Below are 21291 nucleotides of genomic sequence, written 5' to 3' on the forward strand. Positions count from 1 at the left end.
GAGGGGCTCTTCACCAGTACGCGCACAGTAACGTTTCTCTGTACCACCGCCAAAGCGGAGCAGGCCCCGGAGCTACTTCTTGGGCACTTTTAGCAAAAGCCACATGTAAAACAGCGCAAAACCCCAGGCGCCCGCGTTACGAGAGCCCTTAAGACCCACTGGCGGCCGCACACGAACGCTCCGCGCTGCTTTAACAAGGTAAGGTAGCCGCTTCCCGCCGCTGCCTCAAACCAGTCAGCCGCCGCTTGCTGAGAAGATTCACAGGAGGCGAAACAAAGCGAGGAGAAGGCAGATTTGTCCAGAAAGGTCACTTTATTGGAAAAACCCCTCCAAAGGAGTCACGCTCCCTGCAGCCCTCCTCCCACCGCAGTGGTTTCAACGGGCTCCCCCAGCCGCACGGACAGGCACCAGCTGCAGGACAAGCGGCAGGAGCATCCGAAGCGCCCCCAGCTCCGCACCCCAGCCGCGGGCCTGGCGGGAAACCGGCGCCGCGGCGGGCTCCCCGCGCCCACCACGCCAACGGCGCGGCTGCCGCACGATGTCACGCAAGGGAGGAGGGAGGCTCCTTCAAATTAATTTTATTGCAGTAAAACCTCTAAAAGGTAGAGCTGTACAAAAAATCTAAACAGCATTATTTAAGAATAACAGCACCTTATGCTGTATTTGTTCTTATTTAAAATTCTATTTCCCAAAAATACATTCCTAAATATACAAACTATACAATCTTGTCACTTTAATGCTGGTTTCTGTGATGATATAACTTTAAGCTAAAAATCTTTAAAACATCCACATACTGACAAAAGCTCTAATGTACAAATGCCTTGGTACCTTCATAATACCACATAAATAACTTCAAGAAACAAACTGCATTTGTGGAATGGTCCCAAAAACAAATACTTTACGGTGATCACACATCGTCTGCAGACAGCGTTGGAATGTTTATCCTCGGCTGCGTGAAAAATGCCATTTTCTCTCTAAAAAGAAAACGATCAACTGTTAATGCAACACAATTCTTGCCAGAAATGTCTACCATCTGCATTAAAATTTGACCACCAGCTATCACCACAAAAAAGGGCAGCGCATCCTCTCAGCCTACACCACCTATTTACATAGCAGACATGAGGCATCATTACAGCTAAGCTCACAACAGGAAAAGTAAAGGGCTATTCCTGTATTATAGAAAAGATCGGTAAATCTTTTGCCAGGTGGGGAATGATTTGGGTAATTGTCTATTGCTTTGAGATTACTTGCAGTGCCACAGCTAATTTCCCTGACCCTCAGATCTTACACTCTGATACAAAGTCAGAAAAATTTTAGTTTAAGCAGAACAGTTACCTACTTCTACAAATACCAGCTTTCCTTATCAGCATCTTAGTCATCCACAGAAAAGTCATGGCGGCAGTCGATCCTTCCTCTGCTTTACGGGTACCCCTACCTGAACGACTGTACTTCCAAAGGCTCCTTCCGACTCTGCCCTCGTAGCCTGTGCACATCCTTGGCAGCTGCTCTCATCATTTTATCAGCTTTGAGTTCACACTTCTGTTCTGTTTTTTCCACCTAAATGAATAATGGAAAAAGCTGTATGTGTTCCCATGAGGAATCATTTTATCCCAACAAACTTCTAAATGCAGCAAGGTAGTTCAGCAGTCAGTGTAAGCAGTTTGGAAAGAGTTGACTGGAATCACAAGCCACAGAAGCTAAAATGAAGACTTCTCAGCTAAGGTGACCACTGTAATGCAGAGGCAGCTTTTTTAAGGGCTCTTCCAGCCCTCTGCTAAGAATTATGGCTGCTATGGGAACCTTCTCTGTCCATTTTCTTGGTAAGTTTTTTTATGCGAGCTCATGCAAGAACACAGCAACCCCTGTTCCAGCTCTACCCCAATGAGCAACTCATGCGAACTCATTACTACACCTTAGGCCAGCATAACTCACAGTTTCTGCTTGATGTCAGCAGAAGTGCCCCTGACAAATCACAGCAGTTGAGAAAAAGCCTTGTACACTTGGAAGAATATCATGCAGACAGAATACAGTAAGTACTAACCATGACATACTGCACCTGCTACATATTGGGAGGCTGAAGTTTAAAATTAGATGGCATTTTTAACTTCTCATATTTGCACCTGTGTAAAGGCAGGAAATCTTTGTGCTTGTAAATGCATGTGTTCAAGAGGAAAATTCTCCATAGGAAGTTAAAGAGAGGAGAGAAACTCTGGCAAAAAACTGAGAGTCTCACATCTAGGGGACGATCAGCTACAGAATAATCCTTTTTGGGGGGAAAAGCATGACTGAAAGCCCACCTTGCTCATCATCCACCCAGGGCTAGCCACGTATTTCAAGCTTTGCCTACCTTATTTGTAAATCCATTCTTTTTGAAGCTAATACTTTTTATTTAAAGCCTCTCCAGAAAAGTGATAATACTTTCCAAGTTGAAAGACAACTTTCCCAAAAAGAAAAGACTGTTTGCTACAGTTCTTGGTAACTAGTTCTGTCTCCTTTCCATCCCTGCTCTGCAGTCTACCTTTCATAAACAGCAAAATAGAAACTACTTTTTTTTTTAATTAAGCTCTTAAAATGAGCCAGAAAATCTGCTATCATCTGACTTATCACTTCATATGCATTAAAATTCACAAACAATATTTAGAAAACATGTCATACTGAGCATCCCTTCTAACTAGCCAAAAAAATGAAACAAATACTGTTGGAAACATCTGCATGCTGTTATGCTTCATACATTTTGTCCTTCTTGCAACTCTCACTATCTGGAAAAATAAAGGTTACAGAAGTGTTTGAACAACTTATTTATACATCAAATTCTTTTGGTTTTTTTTTTGACACTCATATCTTACCTCTGTTCTTATGGAATAACTTGGCAGAGCTGAGTAACACTGCTTTCCAGAACAGGCATTCTGCAGGCACATACATGCTTGCACTAGCAAATTCATACAAGTGGTTTTAGACCACACACATTAACACCCTCTATTACATGTGAAAAATCAAAGAGAAAGGCATTTGCTGCTTGGCTGCTTGCCTTTTTTTTTTTTTTTTTTTTTTAAAGTATTTACATCTGCAATTCTCAACTTTGCTGGAAAGTACATGTAAGTCATCATTCAGTTACAAGCTGCACAACAGGGGGAGGATCAGACTTCTGCATTAGACCATGCAACTTTGACTAGTAAAGGGTTCTATTCTAAAGCCCAGTGTCACCCATGTGCAAGTTTTATGCAGACATTTCTCTTAGAAGGAGGAATAAACTTCAAGAGCTGCGTTCCTAACCTTCAAGTTTATGGGAAGGCAGGAACAGACTCTGCAGTTTGTAAATACTACAGTTCAGCACATTTGAGAATAGCTGGACACTCACCAATGACCGCAACTTTCACTATCAACAGCTTGCTTGATGGAGCCATAAGACCAGGAAGATGAGTGCCTACAGTGCTGAAGTTTAATTTCCTGACTGTCTAAAGTGGTGTTTCTCAAATCATGTTTCTCAAATGTGTTGAATAAAATCCAAGGCAGGTATTACTTACTCGTTTTTCCACTAATCTCAGCAGCAGTCGAAATCTCTCATCTTCCTTCACCCACTGTGGCAACTCCTTTTCACCTTGACTCTGAGCCTGTTCCAGCTGTTCCTTCAGTTCTTTAAGCACAGAGATCTCCTGCACTAGCCGATCATGCCAAGTTTTCGAAGTCTGCAAGTCCAGCTCCAGGTCTAGTGAAGTGCGGATTAGACGCTCTGCACTGAAAGACTTGATCGAAGGCTGGAAAAGAAGGGGTTTATGAACACAATGAAAGCTGTCCACACCACTCCCCCTTGGAAGGCCAAATACATCATACAACTCTTTGCTCCAAGACTTCTCTCTAATGCAAAACATCTTTATTGATCCTGCTTCTCAATCCGCCTGAGGACAGAAAATGCAGATTCGAGCAAGACTTGCTTGCATGCCTTGCTCAGAAGTCTAACCCCCTATTCTTCAGAATAATACATAATTCAGCAGAAAAAACATGCTCACTTTTTTTTTCTTACCCCTAACATATTCATGACCTCAGTTACAATCCCAAACACAAACTACTTCAAAAAAACCATATCCTTAGGAAAGGAGCCAGATTCTCAGCATCAGTGTCTTGGGCTAACATTAACGATTACTATTACAATGAGGGCAGGAGTTCATTGTACGCAACTGAGGAATTCACGACTGGGTCATCTGAGCATCTGAAGCGTGATCCCCTTGCTCACCGCCCTTTCCTCCAACTCACATTTGTTATGTAAACTATTATTTTACAACAACAAGCATAGCGAAAACAATTATACTACTTCTACTCTGACAATACTGAGAATAGCAAAAACTCTCTCTTCCTCAGTTTATTTTTCTAAATGAGTTCTAGCAACTTAGACATTCCTGCCATCTTTTGAAATAGCAAAGAAACGTAGCCTTAAGAGAGACTTCTCACACAAAGAAAAGGTTATGAATGAAAAAATTTGGAACTGATTTGTTTGCTAATCCCTTAAAGCAGTTTTCATTTTTTTGTAAACTTGGATGCTAGACAAAAAAAACAATGATGGCTTTACCCGTTTCATTCTGACACTTCGTCTCTCCATTGCATTGCGAACAAAGGGGGGCTTTTTGGAGAGTGTCGAACTGTCGCTATCACTGCGATTCAGCTGAAAATGAAAACCACATTTTTTAATGGAACAGATACAAGCAGTGCACTTATCTTATTAGTAAGATCATGGGGTTGCCTAGGCAACCGTGAACAGTGATGGACTTGGAACTGCCGAGTTTTGTGAAAGACTACAGCACACACATGCCACCCTAATCAGCAAATACACAACATGCAATCCATTTGGCACAGCCAGGTCGGTCCTGCCACAAACCTTAGGCTCTCAGGCCTTTTGTGGGAAGATACGAGGCAAGAAAAGGCACACTAAGTTAGGGTATGGTACAGGACTGCACCCCACTGCTCTTCTCACGTGCAAGTAACAAGGCTGGGCAAAACAGGAAAATGAGCTGTGGTAAGAAATAGTGATATAGTCTTTGCTGATATCTGTAAAACAGGGAACTACTTCATTAGAAATGATTTTTTTTTCTCTTTTCCAATGCATTGTATTTTAAGTTAGTGGTGCAGCAGGTAGGTTTACCTCTAAGCTACCCTCTAGATTTGACAACTCTTGAGTTGTCGTGTTATGCACATACAGCCTGCCTTCTTTTGTGATTGTTTCCAGGTCTTTAGAGAGGGCTCAGCTCACGTAGAATTTAATTCCCTCCTCATGTTCCTTCTCAGACAAAATGGGGGTGGGGAAACAGCAGGCGTGTGGAATCTGCCTGTGCTGGGACACCGTGCCTCTGCTGCCTAAGCACAGATCAGTAGTGCAAACGCAATATGGTTTGCTCCTATGGAGGCACCTGCTTCCAAACTGGAGAAAACCTGCACATCAAATCCTGCTCAACTGCATTAACAGAATTCCCACCTAGCTAGGACAGCTCACGCGTGATAAAAGGCAGCGCTTGCTTGTTTGCCAGCTCAATTTAGAAGACTCATTTATAGTTTACGCTGATCCTCAGTCCAGGAAATAATTAACTGCGAATAAATATTTCAAAGAGGTGAAAGTGACACCCTTACCCAGCACATGGCCTGTGCAACTACCTTCATACAAAGCACACTGGACACTTTCCATCACACACTTTAACATTCACCTCCTCTAAAGTCAGGTAGCTGCAGGTAACTCAGTTCAAAGTAGCATAAAACAGTCCAAAAGCAGCAGGAGAGGATTTGCTATGCAGGCTACTCATCACTGCCTTAGAGCAGCCTAATATTCATCACTAAGTAAGACAGCTCTTAGAAGTCGGAGGGCTTGTTGCTGTTATTCATCCTCACTGCAGTCTTTAACCGGCAGCAAATCATAGAAACCACTCAGAGATGACCTGTACTAAGTATTGCCCAATTTGATTACTGCCGGAGAAAGGAGAAACAGGGCATTAAGATGCAATGACAACCATTTGGAAGCAGCCTGTTACCAAGAAAAAACAATGAATATTCTCCTAAGTTGAACACACAAACTATACATAGAAGTGCAAGAGCAAACATAGTTGTTTGCTTCTAACAACAGATGAACCTATCTAGAAGAGAGTGGTGTGGTTACAGTCATACCTAGATGCATCCCATTGTCTCTGTTACACTATTCTGCTACAATGACTGCATATCGGAAAGTCAGTGAGGCAGGATATAAACAACCACAAACTTCACAGGGACTGTGTGACAGTAAGACAGGTCTACAAAGCGCAATGCTTTGGTACCAGAAGTAGCACAGCCATGTTAACCTTGTGCTCTCACCTAATGCTACTGAGAAGCAAAAAGCTTTTCGCCTAGGGAGAACCATGTACTAACACAGATGAAATGCTTGTGTTACCACAGCCAATCCCTTCCAAGTTAGTTTGGGCATCTCAGCATGCTATGTGCACCACATATACATGCACCAAAACATTTTATAAACTTCTTTAAAATTATTAGCTCTGAGAAAAGATACTGTTCTAAGGAAGTGAGGACAGAGCATTTGCTGAAGGGGAAGAAAGGAGCACTGTCAGATCTCACTGAAGAATTCATACATTAACTGAAGATTGATATGGTGCATTCATTAACTAAAAACAGCATTTATAAATCCGAGATTGCATTTTCCTTACCCGACACACATACTGACTTTGTGGTCCTGGAGAAAATGTTTTGGAGCGGATGATAGTACTACCTCTGACAAACTGAGTTTGCGGTGGATTTGCTGCTCTTTTGTCTTTCGGACGAACTACAGTAGAAGACTGCGCAAGGCTCTCTGTGTTTGTCTCCTTATCCACCTGAAAGACACATACTGCAGTGTAAATGCCAGCTTGCCATCGTAGAGGCTACACATATCCAGGGTGTCTGACAGCCACCTGTGATGTATCTCTGCTTTCAGTCCCAGAAGTATAGCATTCACAAAAATAGATACTTTTTCACCCTTTTCATGCAGGGTGTCCTAACACCTTATTCTCCAAACTCGCAAGCTGCTACGTTAACTGTGTTACTCCTTAAGGGCTCCATGTCCATTGACTGCTGTACAACACAATCGATTCTGTTCATCTAAGACACTGATAGGGCCTAGCAATCTTGCACGCAGAACAGAGGTATAATTTTAAAGGCCATTCACTTACTTATTCTGCAGCAGACAAAAAAATCCAAATCTCCACATGCACAGAGAACACTTCTGCAGCAGATTGTTTGTTTGCTAGAATACAATTAGATTCGGAATTATATCAGGTCAAAATCATGGCCACATCTCCATGAAAACAGTTTTCACGAGCCAACAGGAGACGCTGAACAATACTATGTTAGCCACGTGAAAAACAGTCATGTACAGTACGTGGAGTTACTTAAAATCACTTCAGGTAGATAAGCATTCAAAAGTCAATTGTGTACTTCCAAGTAACTGCTACAGCCCTGCTTAGTTCAACGGTGACCTAGTCAGCTAAGCAACAGCAATTTCTCCCTTTCAACAAAAACTTAAATAAAACAAGAGATCCGTTAGCAAGAGATAAACTAAAAGGAGCAAGATGTTAACATTACACAACAAAAGAGATTCTAATGAAAGAACAAGGTTTTCTCACTTTCTGAAAGCCCTAAAATCTCCTGTTAGAAAGAAAAAAGTACATAGCCAATGAGACATACAAAGCAAGATGTACAAGGCTATACCTTGTTTTAAGCACAACAAAACTTGGGGGTGCTCCTCCCCCTTCAAAGCAAATGTCTGATGCAAAGACATGAGCCAGTCACACTAATAATGCCCTGTGTTCACAAAGGAAATCAGGTAACTGCCTAGAGAAACAGGAAAATGACTATTTGCTTATACCAATCCATGAGAGCTTTCTGCAAGAGTAAGTCTGCATAGTCAATCTGTTGGCCCATGAACTTCTGCCGGTGGACACTCAGTTATGCAATATGCTTTGAGACTTGGCCACAAACAGAATACATATCAAGTAGGTACAAGTATTTCCTTACTGCAGTGGCCTAGCTTCTTCACAGCTTTCACAGGCAGTTCTCAATTGCTGCCTCATCAAGGCTCTTCACTGAGGGTTTATTCCTCTTGAAACTTTAATGCAAGGGTGAAAACTGCATGTGAAATTGCTGTGAGAGGTGAAAGAAGATTTCATCCCTGAATCTTTAGATAATGCGATTAAACAGAGGTGGTTTGGAATACTGCAGCAAGCAATGGGAAGCTCAACATCTTTCTGTTTGAATGACCTTTGACTTTACCTTTACTGATATCTCCATGTGCAGTTGGGAATCCAGACTTTCTTCTGTTTCCCACAGTGATTTTCCAGCACAGAACTCTTCCTCCTCCTCTGCTTCATTTTCACTGGTCTCATCCTGCTCAGGAACCTCTTCATCTTGCCTGTAATAAAAACTGCTTATGTTACTGAACTGACCTATTTAGTACAATACTCTGGTGTTTCAGCAGGTAGTTACTTCCTAGAACTTGCTGAACAGAAAGAAACACACTAAGGCCATCAGTTGCACCCAACAGGTCCTGCAGCCACTGAGATTACGGAGTACACACACAGTTTTACAAGGGAATGAGCAAACTGGAGTGTAACTGCACCAGAAGGCTACCCCTATAGCTAAAAACTTCATACTAGTCTTGTTTCAAATGAAAAGTGCGGCAGCTCAGGCTTCAGTGATATGGTCTGAATTTAAGACCGTTACATGACAATCCCGGGATGCAATTAATCTCTTGGTTTAAAAAGTGAAATCAGACAAATTCAAAATATTTATTTTAATGCCCTTTTCAGTGCCTCTGAACTCGCTGCTGGCTTCTCCAAGCCCATTGGTCAGGCTTCCTTTTTATTTCAAATGTTGGACTTCACTAACAAAAGCTAAAGCTGAACTATGTAAATGACAACCAAATTTATTATTCGGGCAAAGCCTTGCCCCATATAGTGAAGCTTTCACGGAGATCCATGGAATACCGTACAAGTCACAAAACTAGCATAGTACTACTGTATTTTTAATGTTTTGCAGCTTTGTTCTCATTTTTCAAGCAATCTCCAGAATAGCAGAAATAAGCTTCCCACAGCTCTGTATCATTTGCTCTTTGCTTCTCTGCACGTCAAACATCAGTCCTGAATCCCTAAAACCTCTGGTAATTCCACCGCACTAAGATGGTGGGATGTTACCTACCAGCTCTCTCCACTAGTTAAAGTGCTTCTGCTTTCCTCCAGTTTCTTCTCCACAGCTTCCAGTTCAACAGCTGTCTGCTCTAAGAGTGCTGATACAGAGTCCTGCAGAGATGAAGAGGCTTCATTTAGAGATACTATTCAGTCCAACTGCAAAGTGCCCAGTCTTTCTGGTCAGAACAGCCCCCACCAGCTTTCCTCTGGTGGCAGAGTGTCATAATCTCTACATCCACATTATTTGGGCAGCCTATATTACACATACAGTACACAAACCTATGTGAGCATATCCAGTCCAACTCCACCCAGTGACACTGGCTGTCCTGCACATGTGCAGAAAAGCTAGCTGGTGCATACTGCATGCAAGGCACATGCAGAGGTAACTAGCTCTTGACTTGTTCAAGAAGTTCAGTGCAGCAAGGTGAACTGTCTAGTGAGAAGAAAGGAAGAGCTCACACATTGTGCTTACACCAGACCATACACCATATCCCTCAGCTTCGCAAGTAGCAGATTTCAGTAAGTATTTAGCCCAGGACAAGGGCATAACTGCGTTCAGCACTTTATTTTTGCTGTCCTTATCAATGACACTTTCATAGTTCTAAATACAAACACACCAGCCTTTATCAGCCCTAAGTCTTTTAGCCACCTATGCAGTACTAATGAGAGGGTTTATAAGAGATCTTTGATTTAAGCAGTTGTTCTTACTGTTTTTCCAGTGCAGGGTACTTCAGAATGAATGTTCCCTTGTTTATTTTTCCTGTTTTGCTTCTGTAGATATTTGTAACTAAGAAGGTTGTACCAACGGGTTGATTTCTCTCCAGACCTACATATTTCAGCAAGGCTAATCTGTGTGCCACCCTATTGAAAGCAAAAAAAGCCCAATTATAGCGTAGTATTAAAATGAACCAATGCCACACCAGTGGGAAGATATAAGAGCAAAAATCCAGGATTACTCAGAAGTTTAGCAAAAAAGGATAGTTCCGCATTTTATCCCCGACTTAGCAACACTTCAGGAATTACACTACTAATGCTTTATATTTGATTTTAACATTTTCGCCTGGGGCCTCCAATCCAAGTATCGAATGCTACACTATAGCTCCAGTGTGCAAGTGGCAAGAACGATGAACCGTTCTGCTGCAGCCATGGTACATTACAACCACTGCTTCAAAGAGAAAGGAAAAGGAAGAAAAAAATCCCTTTCAGAAAACTGGCAAGGCTGACAAAATCACTCTGTTTTAGGCTGACATGCTTAAGTTAGTTTTACATATTCCATTCCTTTTCATCTGCATTTTCATTTTTTACTGCCTTGCCTTTAGAACATAGTCTGACAGATTCATAACCAAAGGAAAACCAGTTTGCAATTTATTTAACCCATGTCTTAGTGGACCCTATTTCCCTAGCACAGTCCAGGGACCCTATTTCCCTAGCACTGTCCAGCTGACTGCATACTGAGCAGACTTCCTGCAAGATAATTCCGTCCCATCTGGAGCTCAGACACACTGTAAGACAATTCAGACTGCCAAACAGAAAAATGCTGTTCAGAAAACAAATGTTTTTTTGAACCAAAGTGTGCTTTGCAAGTCAAGGAAGAAATGCATAAATCACCATAAAACATGTACTGCATCTCTCCAGGCAAGGGAGATGGTACAGAACACATGCAGGAAAAAACATAGACTTTTCTGTAGCATAATTGTTGTTTATGTCCCAATTCAAAACCCTCCTTGTGTTCTGGAGTACATTACTCCAAAAGTAGTTCTATTGAAATCAACTTGCCCAGGTAATACTAGACAGCAAAAAAGCTCTTCTAAAAAATAGGGTGCTATGGACATACTAGCATTCTAAAATCATACAGATTTTAATAATGAAGCTTAAGAATAGCTTTTTAAAGAAATCCTTTAGAGACCCTTTTTTATATTCTATAGGTGGCTTCGCAAATCCTGTCAGAAGTACATTCTCACCTAGATTACAATATGTGTTTCCAAAAGGAAGAAAAATTGGCAAGGCTTTCACATTACATCATGAGAGAAGGCAAATCTAGTAGTCTGTGACAAAGTTATCAGTAGTTCTCTAACAAACACTGATCTAATGAGTGTTCTTCACAATAACAATAATTCTGATTTTTCCTGCCCTGCCATCTGGGAGAGATCACACAGCTAAGGATTATAAAGAAAGCTTTCAAAGAAATTGCCACTCTTCAGAGTTTAAGATTTTGTACAAACACACCAACAAAGATAGTAAAATAGAGATAAATACTGACCAGACATTCTTCAAGGTGAGATTTATCTACAGTGCAAACATCAACTCTTAAAGTCTTCTGGCGTAACGCTGGGTAGGAGATAGAAACCCAAAACACTTCATTGTACACAAGATTGTCTGAAGCTTCCACTAGTCTTGTGCGAAACAAGCAACTTGTGCTTTCTGAACAGGGAAGAACAGCCACACGAATGTTTCTGTTGAAAAAAAAATGCAATCAGTACTGCTGTACGAGTTTGCACTGTACCTCCATTGCAAGAGCACCACAAATCTGTTAGTGAACAATTCATCCTAAGCACTGTGAACATTACTCTCCTATCCTTCTCTTTGGAATATCAGTTATCTGAAAAAATAAAAAGGAGCATCTCATCACAAAATCAGAGACATGAAGTGGTATGAGTTCCCATAGGTTTCCTCCCTCTCAATCTTGTAAGCAACCATCATGGGATTATGTTTTACACAGTTGCCTACATCTGCACAACTTGACAGACTGTTAACATACCCATTTGCAGGTAGAAATGACAATGCAAAAGAATCAAACATGTCAGCATTCAGTACAGAAGGATTCAAAAATGTTTACCTAGAATGAAGTTAGTAGAAACCATACATTCCCCCACAGAATCACAGGAGGATTGAGGTTGCAAGAACCTCTGGAGATCACCTAGACCAACCCCCCTCCTCCAGCTGTTTAACCAGAGCACGTTGCCTGGCATCGTGTCCAGACAGCTTCTGAATACCTCCAAGGAAGGAGGCTCCACAACCTCCCTGGGCAACCTGCTCCAGTGCTCAGTCACCCTCACAGTAAAGAAGTTCTTCCTTATGTTCAGACAGACCTTCCTGTGTTTCAGTTTGTGCTCTCGTCCTATCGCTGGGCACCACTGAGAAGAGTCTGGTCCCATCCTCTCTACTCCCCCCATCAGGTATTTATACATGTTGATCAGATCCCCCTGAGCCTTCCCTTCTCCAGGCTGAACAGGCCCAGCTCTCTCAGCCTTTCTTCATATGAGACATGCTCCAGTCCCCTAATCATCTTAGTAGCCCTTTGCTGGACTCACTCCAGTAGTCTCTCTCATACTGGGGAGCCCAGAACTGGATCCAGCACTCCAGATGTGGCCTCACCAGGGCTGGGTGGGGGGGCAGGGTCACCTCCCTCGACCTGCTGGCAATGCTCCTCGTAATGCACCCCAGGATGCCATTGGCTTTCTAGGCCACAAGGGCACACTGCTGTCTCATGGTCACCTTGTTGTCCACCAGGACTCCCAGGTCCTTCTCCGCAGAGCTGCTTTCCAGCAGGTCAGCTCCCAGCCTGTCCTGGTGCAGGGGGTTATTCCTCCCCAGGTGCAAGACTTGGCATTTCCTTTTGTTGAACTTCATGAGGTTCCTCTCTGCCCATCTCTCCAGGTCCCTCTGAATGGCAGCCCTCTGGTGTATCAGCCACTCCTCCCGGTTGTGTATCATCAGCAAACTTGCTGAGGGTGCACTCTGTCCCTTCATCTGGGTCACTGATGAGTAAGTTGAACAATAGTAGACCCAGTACTGACCCCTGGGGGACACCACTAGCTACAGGCTTCCAACTAGACTTTGTGCCACTGATCACAACCCTCTGAGCTGTGACATTCAGCCAGTTACCAATGCACCTCACTGGCCACTCATCTAACCCACACTTCCTCAGCTTGCCTATGATGATGTTATGGGCACAGTGTCAAAAGCCTTGCTGAAGTTAAGGGAGACAACATCCACTGCTCTTCCCTCATCAACCCAGCCAGTCATCCCATCATAGAAGGCTATCAGATTGGTTAAGCGTGATTTCCCCTTGGTGAATCCATGCTGACTACTCTTCATCACCTTCTTATCCATCACATGCTTAGAGATGGCATCCAGGATGAACTGTTCCATCATTTTTCCAGGGATCGAGCTGAAGCTGACTGGCCTGTAGTTCCCTGGGTCTTCCTTCTTGCCCTTTTTGAAAAATGGAGTGACACTGGCTTTCTTCCAGTCCTCAGGGACCTCTCTGTTCTCCATGTCCTTTCAAAGACGAGTGAGAGTGGCCTAGCAATGATGTCCACCCACAGCACTGTCCTCAGCACTTGTGGGTGCATCCCATCTAACCCAATTCTCGTCAACCAAGGGCAAGTCTTCCTTTCTCTAGACTTTCTCCCTGGTCTCTGAGGTCTGGGATTCCTGAGCGCTGGTCTTAGCAGCAAAGACTGAAGCAAAGGCGGCATTCAGTATCTCTGCCTTCTCGGTATCATTTGACACCACGGCCCCTGCCCCATTCAGTAGCAGTCCCACATTCTCTCTAGTCTACTTTTTCTTACTGTTGTATTTAAAGAAGCCCTTCTTGCTGTCCTTGACATCCCTTGCCACATTCAATTCCAAATGGGTCTTGGCCTTCCTCGTCACATCCCTGCATACTCTGATGAAGTTCCTATAATGCTCCCAACTGGCCTGTCCTTGCTTCCATCTTCTGTGCACTTCCTTCTGTTTAAGTTTTGCCAGGAGCTCCTTGTTCATCCATGCAGGTCTCCTGCCCCCTTTGCTTGACTTCCTGCTCATTGGGATGCACTGCTCTTGAGCTTGGAGGAAGAGATGCTTGAACATTAACCAGCTCTCTTGGACCCCTCTTCCTTCTAGGGCCCTGTCCCATGGGATCCTTCCAAGAAGGTCCCTGAAGAGGCCAAAGTTTGCTCTCCTGAAGTCCAGTGTTATCTTTGCTGTGCTTCCTCCTCGCAGGATCCTGAACTCCACCATCTCATGGTCACTGCAGCCAAGGCTGCCCCCAACCTTCGCATCTCCAACCAGCCCTTCCCTGATTGTTAGTACAAGGTCTGGCAGTCCACCTCTCCTTGCTGGCCCCTCCATAACCTGTGTCAGGAAGTTACCATCAATGCTCTCCAGGCAACTCACATGTATGCATCTGTGAACATGTTCAAGGATGAATTTTACATGAGAACAAATACCCTCTCTGCACTCTTAACTTGGTTGCTCTGGGCACTCTGCTACAGTTGAGAAACTTGCTGACTAGGGTTAAATCTGGGGAAATTTTTCACTTAACGAATACAGGCATTTGAGGAAAAATTGCATCTTTTCTCAGTTTGTCGGTGCATGAGTTCACAAATGATGCTACACATGACAAGATGTAGAAGCACTTCAGAAGGGGTAAATTTTTAAAGTGAGAAAAACAGAAGCCAAATATCTGTTTAGTTCCAAATGGAATCTAATGCAAATATTTCAAGCATTTTTATTTCACCCACTTACACTTTCTGATCTTGCGGTAACAGCAGGGCTGGAGCATTACTCAGCTGAATGATGAGTATTGCAAATTGTTTATTTTTGTCATCATATCTGAATTAATTGAAAAGATAAAAAAAGCATTAGTATTACAGAAACTGCCTTAGACTGCATGAAAAAGTATCCCACTTGTTTCACTCACTTAAAAACACATCATTAAATATTTACAAACAAGACAATTATCATGGGAGCACAAGTTGCTCCCTTTTCAATCTCAGTTTCATATTAACTGAAATTTTGCTGTAAGAACATACCAAATTATTTATTTACATACTTAGGAATTCACAGACACAACTGACTACAGATTTGACCTAATACAGATTGTTTTTTCTAGTTTCTGACTAAACTGCTGTATTCCAGTTAAAACCTTTTGAAAGACCTTATATAGCAACTACAATACAATAAAAAATACTTTATAGGTAAAAGTACTTGATGAATCGGGCACTAGAAAAGTGAAGATGTTATGGGTAACCATTGTTTTATTGTTGATGGCCACAATACAAGACAATTTTGCACTAGTTATTTTTCTCACTTTCACACCAATTCTTCCAAGTCATCTGAGGAAGATTGCTCTGTCTACTTTCCCATGTCTTGTACGCTACCTGTAGTGTTCAGGTGTGGTAAATCAGCAGGCCTGCCATTTACCTGCATCAGTTTTTCCCCCTAAGCTACACATTGAAGGAGACTGAGGGTCCACAAAATGTTTTCTCCAGAACAGCAGGGTCACTCCTCCCATTCCTGGTTTGCAGCATCATACCACAGCATTATCACCAGTGGATTTGCACTGGTTTGAAAGAGGATAATCAGGCCAAATGTGGCCCAGAGACAAGTGAAAATTACACTACAAAGAGTGCATTAGTTAATACTAATAGGATAAGAAAGCAGAACAGAAAGTGCTATCTTAAATCATGTATACCCTTTCATAAGAAAGAAAATCCAATATAAAATTGTAGCACTTACTTCATTGCAATTTGCACTTTAGCAGTCCCAACTGCTTCTGCATCATCACTGTCAAACACCATTTCTGATACACATGGTCTGAAAGAAATCAAAGACAATTAAGGACTTGATCTCCATATTACTGAATTGCTAGCATTTATGTGATGAGATTTCCTTCCCCCTCAAATTCTGGAGGGGGGGCATAATGATTTTGCAGAACAACTAGCGGTTAAAATAAAACTCATTTAAGAGCAACGTGCAACAAGCATCCCTAGAGGTATGTATTACAGTTCTTATCAGCAGAAAGTCATATGCCTTCTCCCTTCACTGCCAATAAAAAAGCCACACAAAAGGCTGTGCAAAAAAAAAAAAAAAAAAAAGGCAGGAAAAATTTTTAAATGCAGTCTTTGACTGCATTTCAGGTAAGGACAGCAATAGAAAATAAGACTAAAAACTGCAAGCCTGTCCTCAACAGCAGAAATTCTCAAGTTTGATTAGATTTAAGTCATTCCTTTGTTTCTTTAAGGAATCAAACTGCCCTAAGCATACGAAAAGTAACAGAGTAGACTAACTTGCATTAAAAGAGCTGCCTGTGCGATTTTTCCTCCCAAAGTGCTTCCTCTGAAGTTTTATGCACCATAAATCCCCCAAACTATGTTCATTGTCTCATTGACTCAAACATACACACTACACTGTAGCACGTTAAAACAGGATAGTGTCACACTGCCCTGTGACTCAGAGGGGTCACATCATCCAAGAAATCCCACATTTAGTATGATGTTTATTCACAACCTTGGTGCTAGGATTAGTATCTCTCCTCGTAAGTATTTCATATATTACTTAGCATGCTTCTGCAATTCATTTCTTTTCAGCTACAGAGGACAAAATACATTGTACCTCCTATCCTCACCACTTATTATAGGCAGCAAAATGATACTGTAGTCCTTGCAAAGGTTGCTAAGTCAACAACTCAAAGATTAAGAAACATGAGAAGACATTCAAGTGTGCATTGGGATGCCTTCTGAAATTTTGAGTCACACATTAGCCCTCCTATCTTCTCCACTAGATCTCCCTATCTAATTGAGAGAACACAATGGTCCCTAAGACGCTTAACTGTATGCCTGCCTGACTTGAGCCTATAAGGTCTAATTTACAGAAGTGTTGGTGTTCTCAGAGTGAACTGTGCTGTAAATATAAAACATTACATTTCTCTGGAGAACTGACAAGTTGACTGTAGACATTAAAAATTGTTCATATCTTGCACTAAATGGCCCCCTAATTTATGTCAATAACAACAAAAATTGGAGGAAAAAGCATGTTGTATGTTAATAACAACAGTACCTTCCACTGAATTTTCTGTTACACTATTCCAGACAGCTTTAGCAAGCAGAAAGGCAGGTTCAGACACCCAGAATGAGCAATAATGCATAGCTCGTTCTGTAGGCACGCTATCCACTTATAGGGAAAAGTCCTGTGGAAACTGCATATTGGATCCATGTAATCAGGAATGGCATCATAGTGCATAAACATCCATAAGGCAATTCAAGGCACTTCTTAACAGGATGCTTGCTACCTTATAAACATCTCAAAGTTCTTTTACGCTGATTTAAGGCTGTCATTAACACCAGAATGGTTGACTGATAACAGGAGAACATTGCACCTGCCAGATGGTTCTCTCCGCTAACGCAGTACTAACGGGTTACTAGTATCTTCAGAAACAGATCAACTATCCCAAGCAATTCTCCATAAGGAGAAAAGTGACAACCTTACTTTCAGCTACTTTTACAATCAGAAGCATGGGACATTCCTTATAATCAAGTTCAGCTTGCTTACATTTTCTTCAAAAATAAAGTCTGACTGAAGACCTCAGTCACCAAATTGCAAAAAAGAAAGTATCATATCCAGCATCGTTCCAGTTGACTCCCGTATACAAAGCTGAATCATTAGCTTCTTCCCAGAGAAAGAACTGATGTCTACCTTTGTACAGATGCCTCATATACCCCGCTATCTCCAGCAACAGATTCATCAGATACTGCCGCTGACACACAGGCCACCTTCAGTGCTGTCCCTCCAGCCGTATTTACACCTATCGGAAAAGCACACGGGAAAAACAAAAACAGGTGTTAATGAAAACAAACTGTCTGGTTCAGGTACAGTTTTTTTTTATTCTCCCCTTGAGTTGCATCTTTTTCTGTCCGCCCAAGTATCATTAAACAACAGCACATTTCTGAATTTCACAGACAAGACAAGGGTATGGTGAACTCCAATTGTTAGCCAGAGTTAAGTTAGTGCTTAAGGAAAGTGCAAGACTGCCTTGGAGAACAAAGAGCTTTTAGACAACTAGAGGGACAGCATACATGGTAGAGGTGAGAGGAGGATTTCCTTGCACAGATACACAAAAGTAGCAATAAGCCCCTTCACTTCTGCCCACGTGCATGCTGCTTCTTGCTTCTGCTTTGGGTGAAAGGACAGGTCTGCCAATGTCCTACAGTAAGAGTGGCCACAGACTTAAATTACACACCACTTGAGGTTACTGTACTATGACTGACTGCCTTTCTGGTAACTCCATGGACGCAGGTCCTTGCAGGAGGAGCAGGAGGATTAGGATAGTAGTAGGACTAGGACAGTATTAGGAGTAGGAGGACTTCCTCCTTGTGGAGAGAGTCTCTCCTTGTAGGAGAAACTTTCAAAACACTCAAAGGGCAGGGAGGTACCTGGACATGGACAGTGTGAAGAAGAAAACTTCTGAATTCTAAGATTATAAATATTAACTAAAAACCAGCTTCTAATGCAAGCCTACCTTAAGCAGGTAGAAGTCCTTCTAGTCCTAACTACCACAAACAGAAGTAGCAAGGCAAATGTTAATGACTAAGCTCTGGCCAAATAAGAACTACACTTAGTGGTATATCCGACCTAGAGGAGCTTACGTCAAGTTTAGCTTCAAAGAGGGGGAATGGTGAAAATTACACCCTCCCACCTCTAAACAAAAAAGGTTAAGATACAAATGACAGAGCATAGGTCGAGAAAGACAAGATTAACTAGCTAAATATGGAGAGAAATAGAGATCCGAGGATTCAAAGTAGCAGCCACGTGCAGAAATGCAGGGGAAGGAGATAGGGAAAAGAAACTGAGGAAGCTGAAAGCAGGAAGTCGCACATAGAGGTTTTATCTCACTTATGTTTCTTGTGCGGCAGAACAGGGAAAGATGTGCCCTAAAACTTCCTGCAAATTGTGCATCTTTTCACTTCAACCATCACATTTCTGGAGAGATGTGCTTTAGCCAAGCGTCTGCACTGTAAGCGTGCCAAAGCGGCTACCATGTGCTGGAACCTACCTAGCTCCTCCTCAGCGCCAGGACTTTGGGACTCCTGCTCTGAGGGTGAGGAAGTGCAGTGCTGTGACACTGGTATCGACTGTAACCCCTAAGCAGAAATGTAGCAATGCACTCCTCTCCAGTCATTTTCCATCTTCTGGAAAAAGGCCCCTCTTTCCTGTAGTCTTAGGAAAGCACATGCCCCTCTCAGTCAGTATGTGGTTCTCATCCTAGAATTTTTTTTTTTTATTAGAAAGCAGATTTTTGCATGTAGTCATATAAAGCCACTTAAAGATTTAAAAACCGGTCTGGAAAACATTGGTGAGAAAGTGTGCAAGCCCAGCGTAGGATAGTAGGGCGATATAAAGACCTGTGTTACAGTTAACTGTAGAGGGTGCTACAGGTAACACCAATACCAAAAGAGCTCTTGAACGAACACTGAGCTCACACGTGAGAGCTATTTGGGCCAACTGATCTGTGTGTGGGTTTTTTTGTCTTTTGGGTTTCGGGTTTTTTTTTTTTTTTTTTTTTTTGACAATGCTGCTGAATAATAGTTTTCTCTCAGCATTCCCATGAAGCTGTTGGAGAGAAATAAATATTCCAGACCTTTTTCCCATAGGTCAAACCACATGAATAAGAGTTATCATCCATAATACAATAGATGAGTCATTAACTGAAATGAATGGATACATTTAATACCGGCATTCACAAGCTTAATCTTTCTTCCCCTTGTGTCCTGTGAGAGGGCCTGGCTCCTACTGCATTCCCACTGAAGCACACAGGACAATTCTGGAGGTATGCGAGCAGGTTCACAAACATTCTTTCTTTCTTCAACACTGCTTTGTACTCCTTGCTCCATGGCTTTTAACATGAAAATTATTTCTTCCCTGCTGGCTGGCTTTCTGAACTAAGTTGGTTGAGGTTTATGCACTGCTCCCAGAAATCTTTTCATATTAAGCTTCCTTATTAGGCAGAACACCACCAATCAGTCTCCACACACTTCAGCTCTTTTTCTCCTTACATTTGCAATGCCATTTAAACACTTCGACCCAGAAAGCGTTCGTTTTTGATCACTTCACCCAAGTACCTTGTGGCCAAGAGGAATGAAGGAATCCTTTCAGTACCCCTGCACAAGCTATTGTTCCTTCGGACGGGGTTTCATCTCCACAACCGAGTTTCATTCTGTCCTTTTCCAGCCTCTTTTTTGGTTACTAGCTTTGCAATTAAGGAAGTTTAATTCTAACACTCCCTATGTTGTTTTTGCTGTTTCCTATTTATATCTTTTCAGTGGCAGCTTCATTCAGGTGGTATGAGCCGCGGTCTTGTGTTACCAATGCAAATCGCCCCGAATGGAGGCAGGCCAAGGGCAGCCAGTACTGCGAGGGCCCCAGGCCAGCTCCCCGGAGATCAAACAGAGCCTTTGCTTTTGTGCTTCCAAAAAGGGAACGGCTTAGCTGGGGCTCAAAGGCACATCAAAAATGGGACAAACATTCAAGGGAGAAGGGGTAGCTGCCCTGGGAAGGGGGGAAAAAAACCCCCAATATCTCGCAGGCTCATCAGAGCCAAAATCATGGTTTCTGTTTAGGCAGTACAGATGACACCCCAGGTGGCACCACAGACACGTAGTAAAAGACACTGTGTCATAGCAACAGTGCTTAGCTGTGTCATGTGGGTGCTAAAATGACAACATAAGAAGAAGCTGATAGGTGCTGCAATGTGTGTTGGAGGCATCTCAGATGTAGACGGCTTCACTGCACGATGGTTCAACCCCAGTACACAACTCCAAGATATGGGGAAGCCCCATGAGAAATGGCTTAAGAGAACCAGACATCCTGCTTCTATTTCAGACAGACATATTCAGAAAGCTGCTGGCAACATTTTCACACATTCTTACCCCAGTCAAAAATTGGGAATACAGAAGCTGCCTAAAACCCACCAATGAAGTGGATATCTGTTTATACATTTGAATGTTTCACTGGAAAACTGGACAAAGGTCTACTGGCGCTCTGAAAACGATTCATCAGGCACTCATTGTTTTTTCTTTGATTTTTTTTCAAGGGAATTGAGAGCTCAGCCCTGAAAACCTTATACACTATAAACCTGGAGTTTTTTCATTTGGCTAACTAATGCAGAGTGTGGGGTTTTTGTTTTACGCCTTAAGTTTCTGAACAGGTGTCATCCTACAAAGTATGAAAGATTTCAGAACTGACTCAACTCCACTTGTTAACATGCTGATCACACCCCCTATTTTTTTCATCTTTCATGTCAAGAATTTAAGTTTTTCTCTTCACTTCCTGCCCTTTC

The 21291-nt window shown here is 42.4% G+C and overlaps 1 protein-coding gene across 1 annotated transcript in view; it reads right to left on the reverse strand.

The window, feature by feature from the left end:
* Positions 1–563: 563 nt before the first annotated feature.
* The window catches only part of WWC1 (WW and C2 domain containing 1), an 85063-nt gene continuing 64335 nt past the window's right edge, over positions 564–21291 (reverse strand). The window contains exons 12-23 of the mRNA XM_064520847.1: positions 17652–17760; positions 15696–15773; positions 14703–14789; positions 11449–11641; positions 9897–10049; positions 9199–9299; positions 8275–8413; positions 6675–6839; positions 4565–4657; positions 3525–3755; positions 1436–1557; positions 564–974 (exon numbers count right to left, since the gene is read on the reverse strand). Of these exons, the coding sequence (XP_064376917.1) occupies positions 908–974; positions 1436–1557; positions 3525–3755; positions 4565–4657; positions 6675–6839; positions 8275–8413; positions 9199–9299; positions 9897–10049; positions 11449–11641; positions 14703–14789; positions 15696–15773; positions 17652–17760 (1538 nt within the window). The 3' untranslated portion in view covers positions 564–907. The remainder of the gene's footprint in view (positions 975–1435; positions 1558–3524; positions 3756–4564; positions 4658–6674; positions 6840–8274; positions 8414–9198; positions 9300–9896; positions 10050–11448; positions 11642–14702; positions 14790–15695; positions 15774–17651; positions 17761–21291) is intronic.

The sequence above is a fragment of the Dromaius novaehollandiae genome, chromosome 15 (genome assembly GCF_036370855.1).
Source record: "Dromaius novaehollandiae isolate bDroNov1 chromosome 15, bDroNov1.hap1, whole genome shotgun sequence".
NCBI lineage: Eukaryota > Metazoa > Chordata > Aves > Casuariiformes > Dromaiidae > Dromaius > Dromaius novaehollandiae.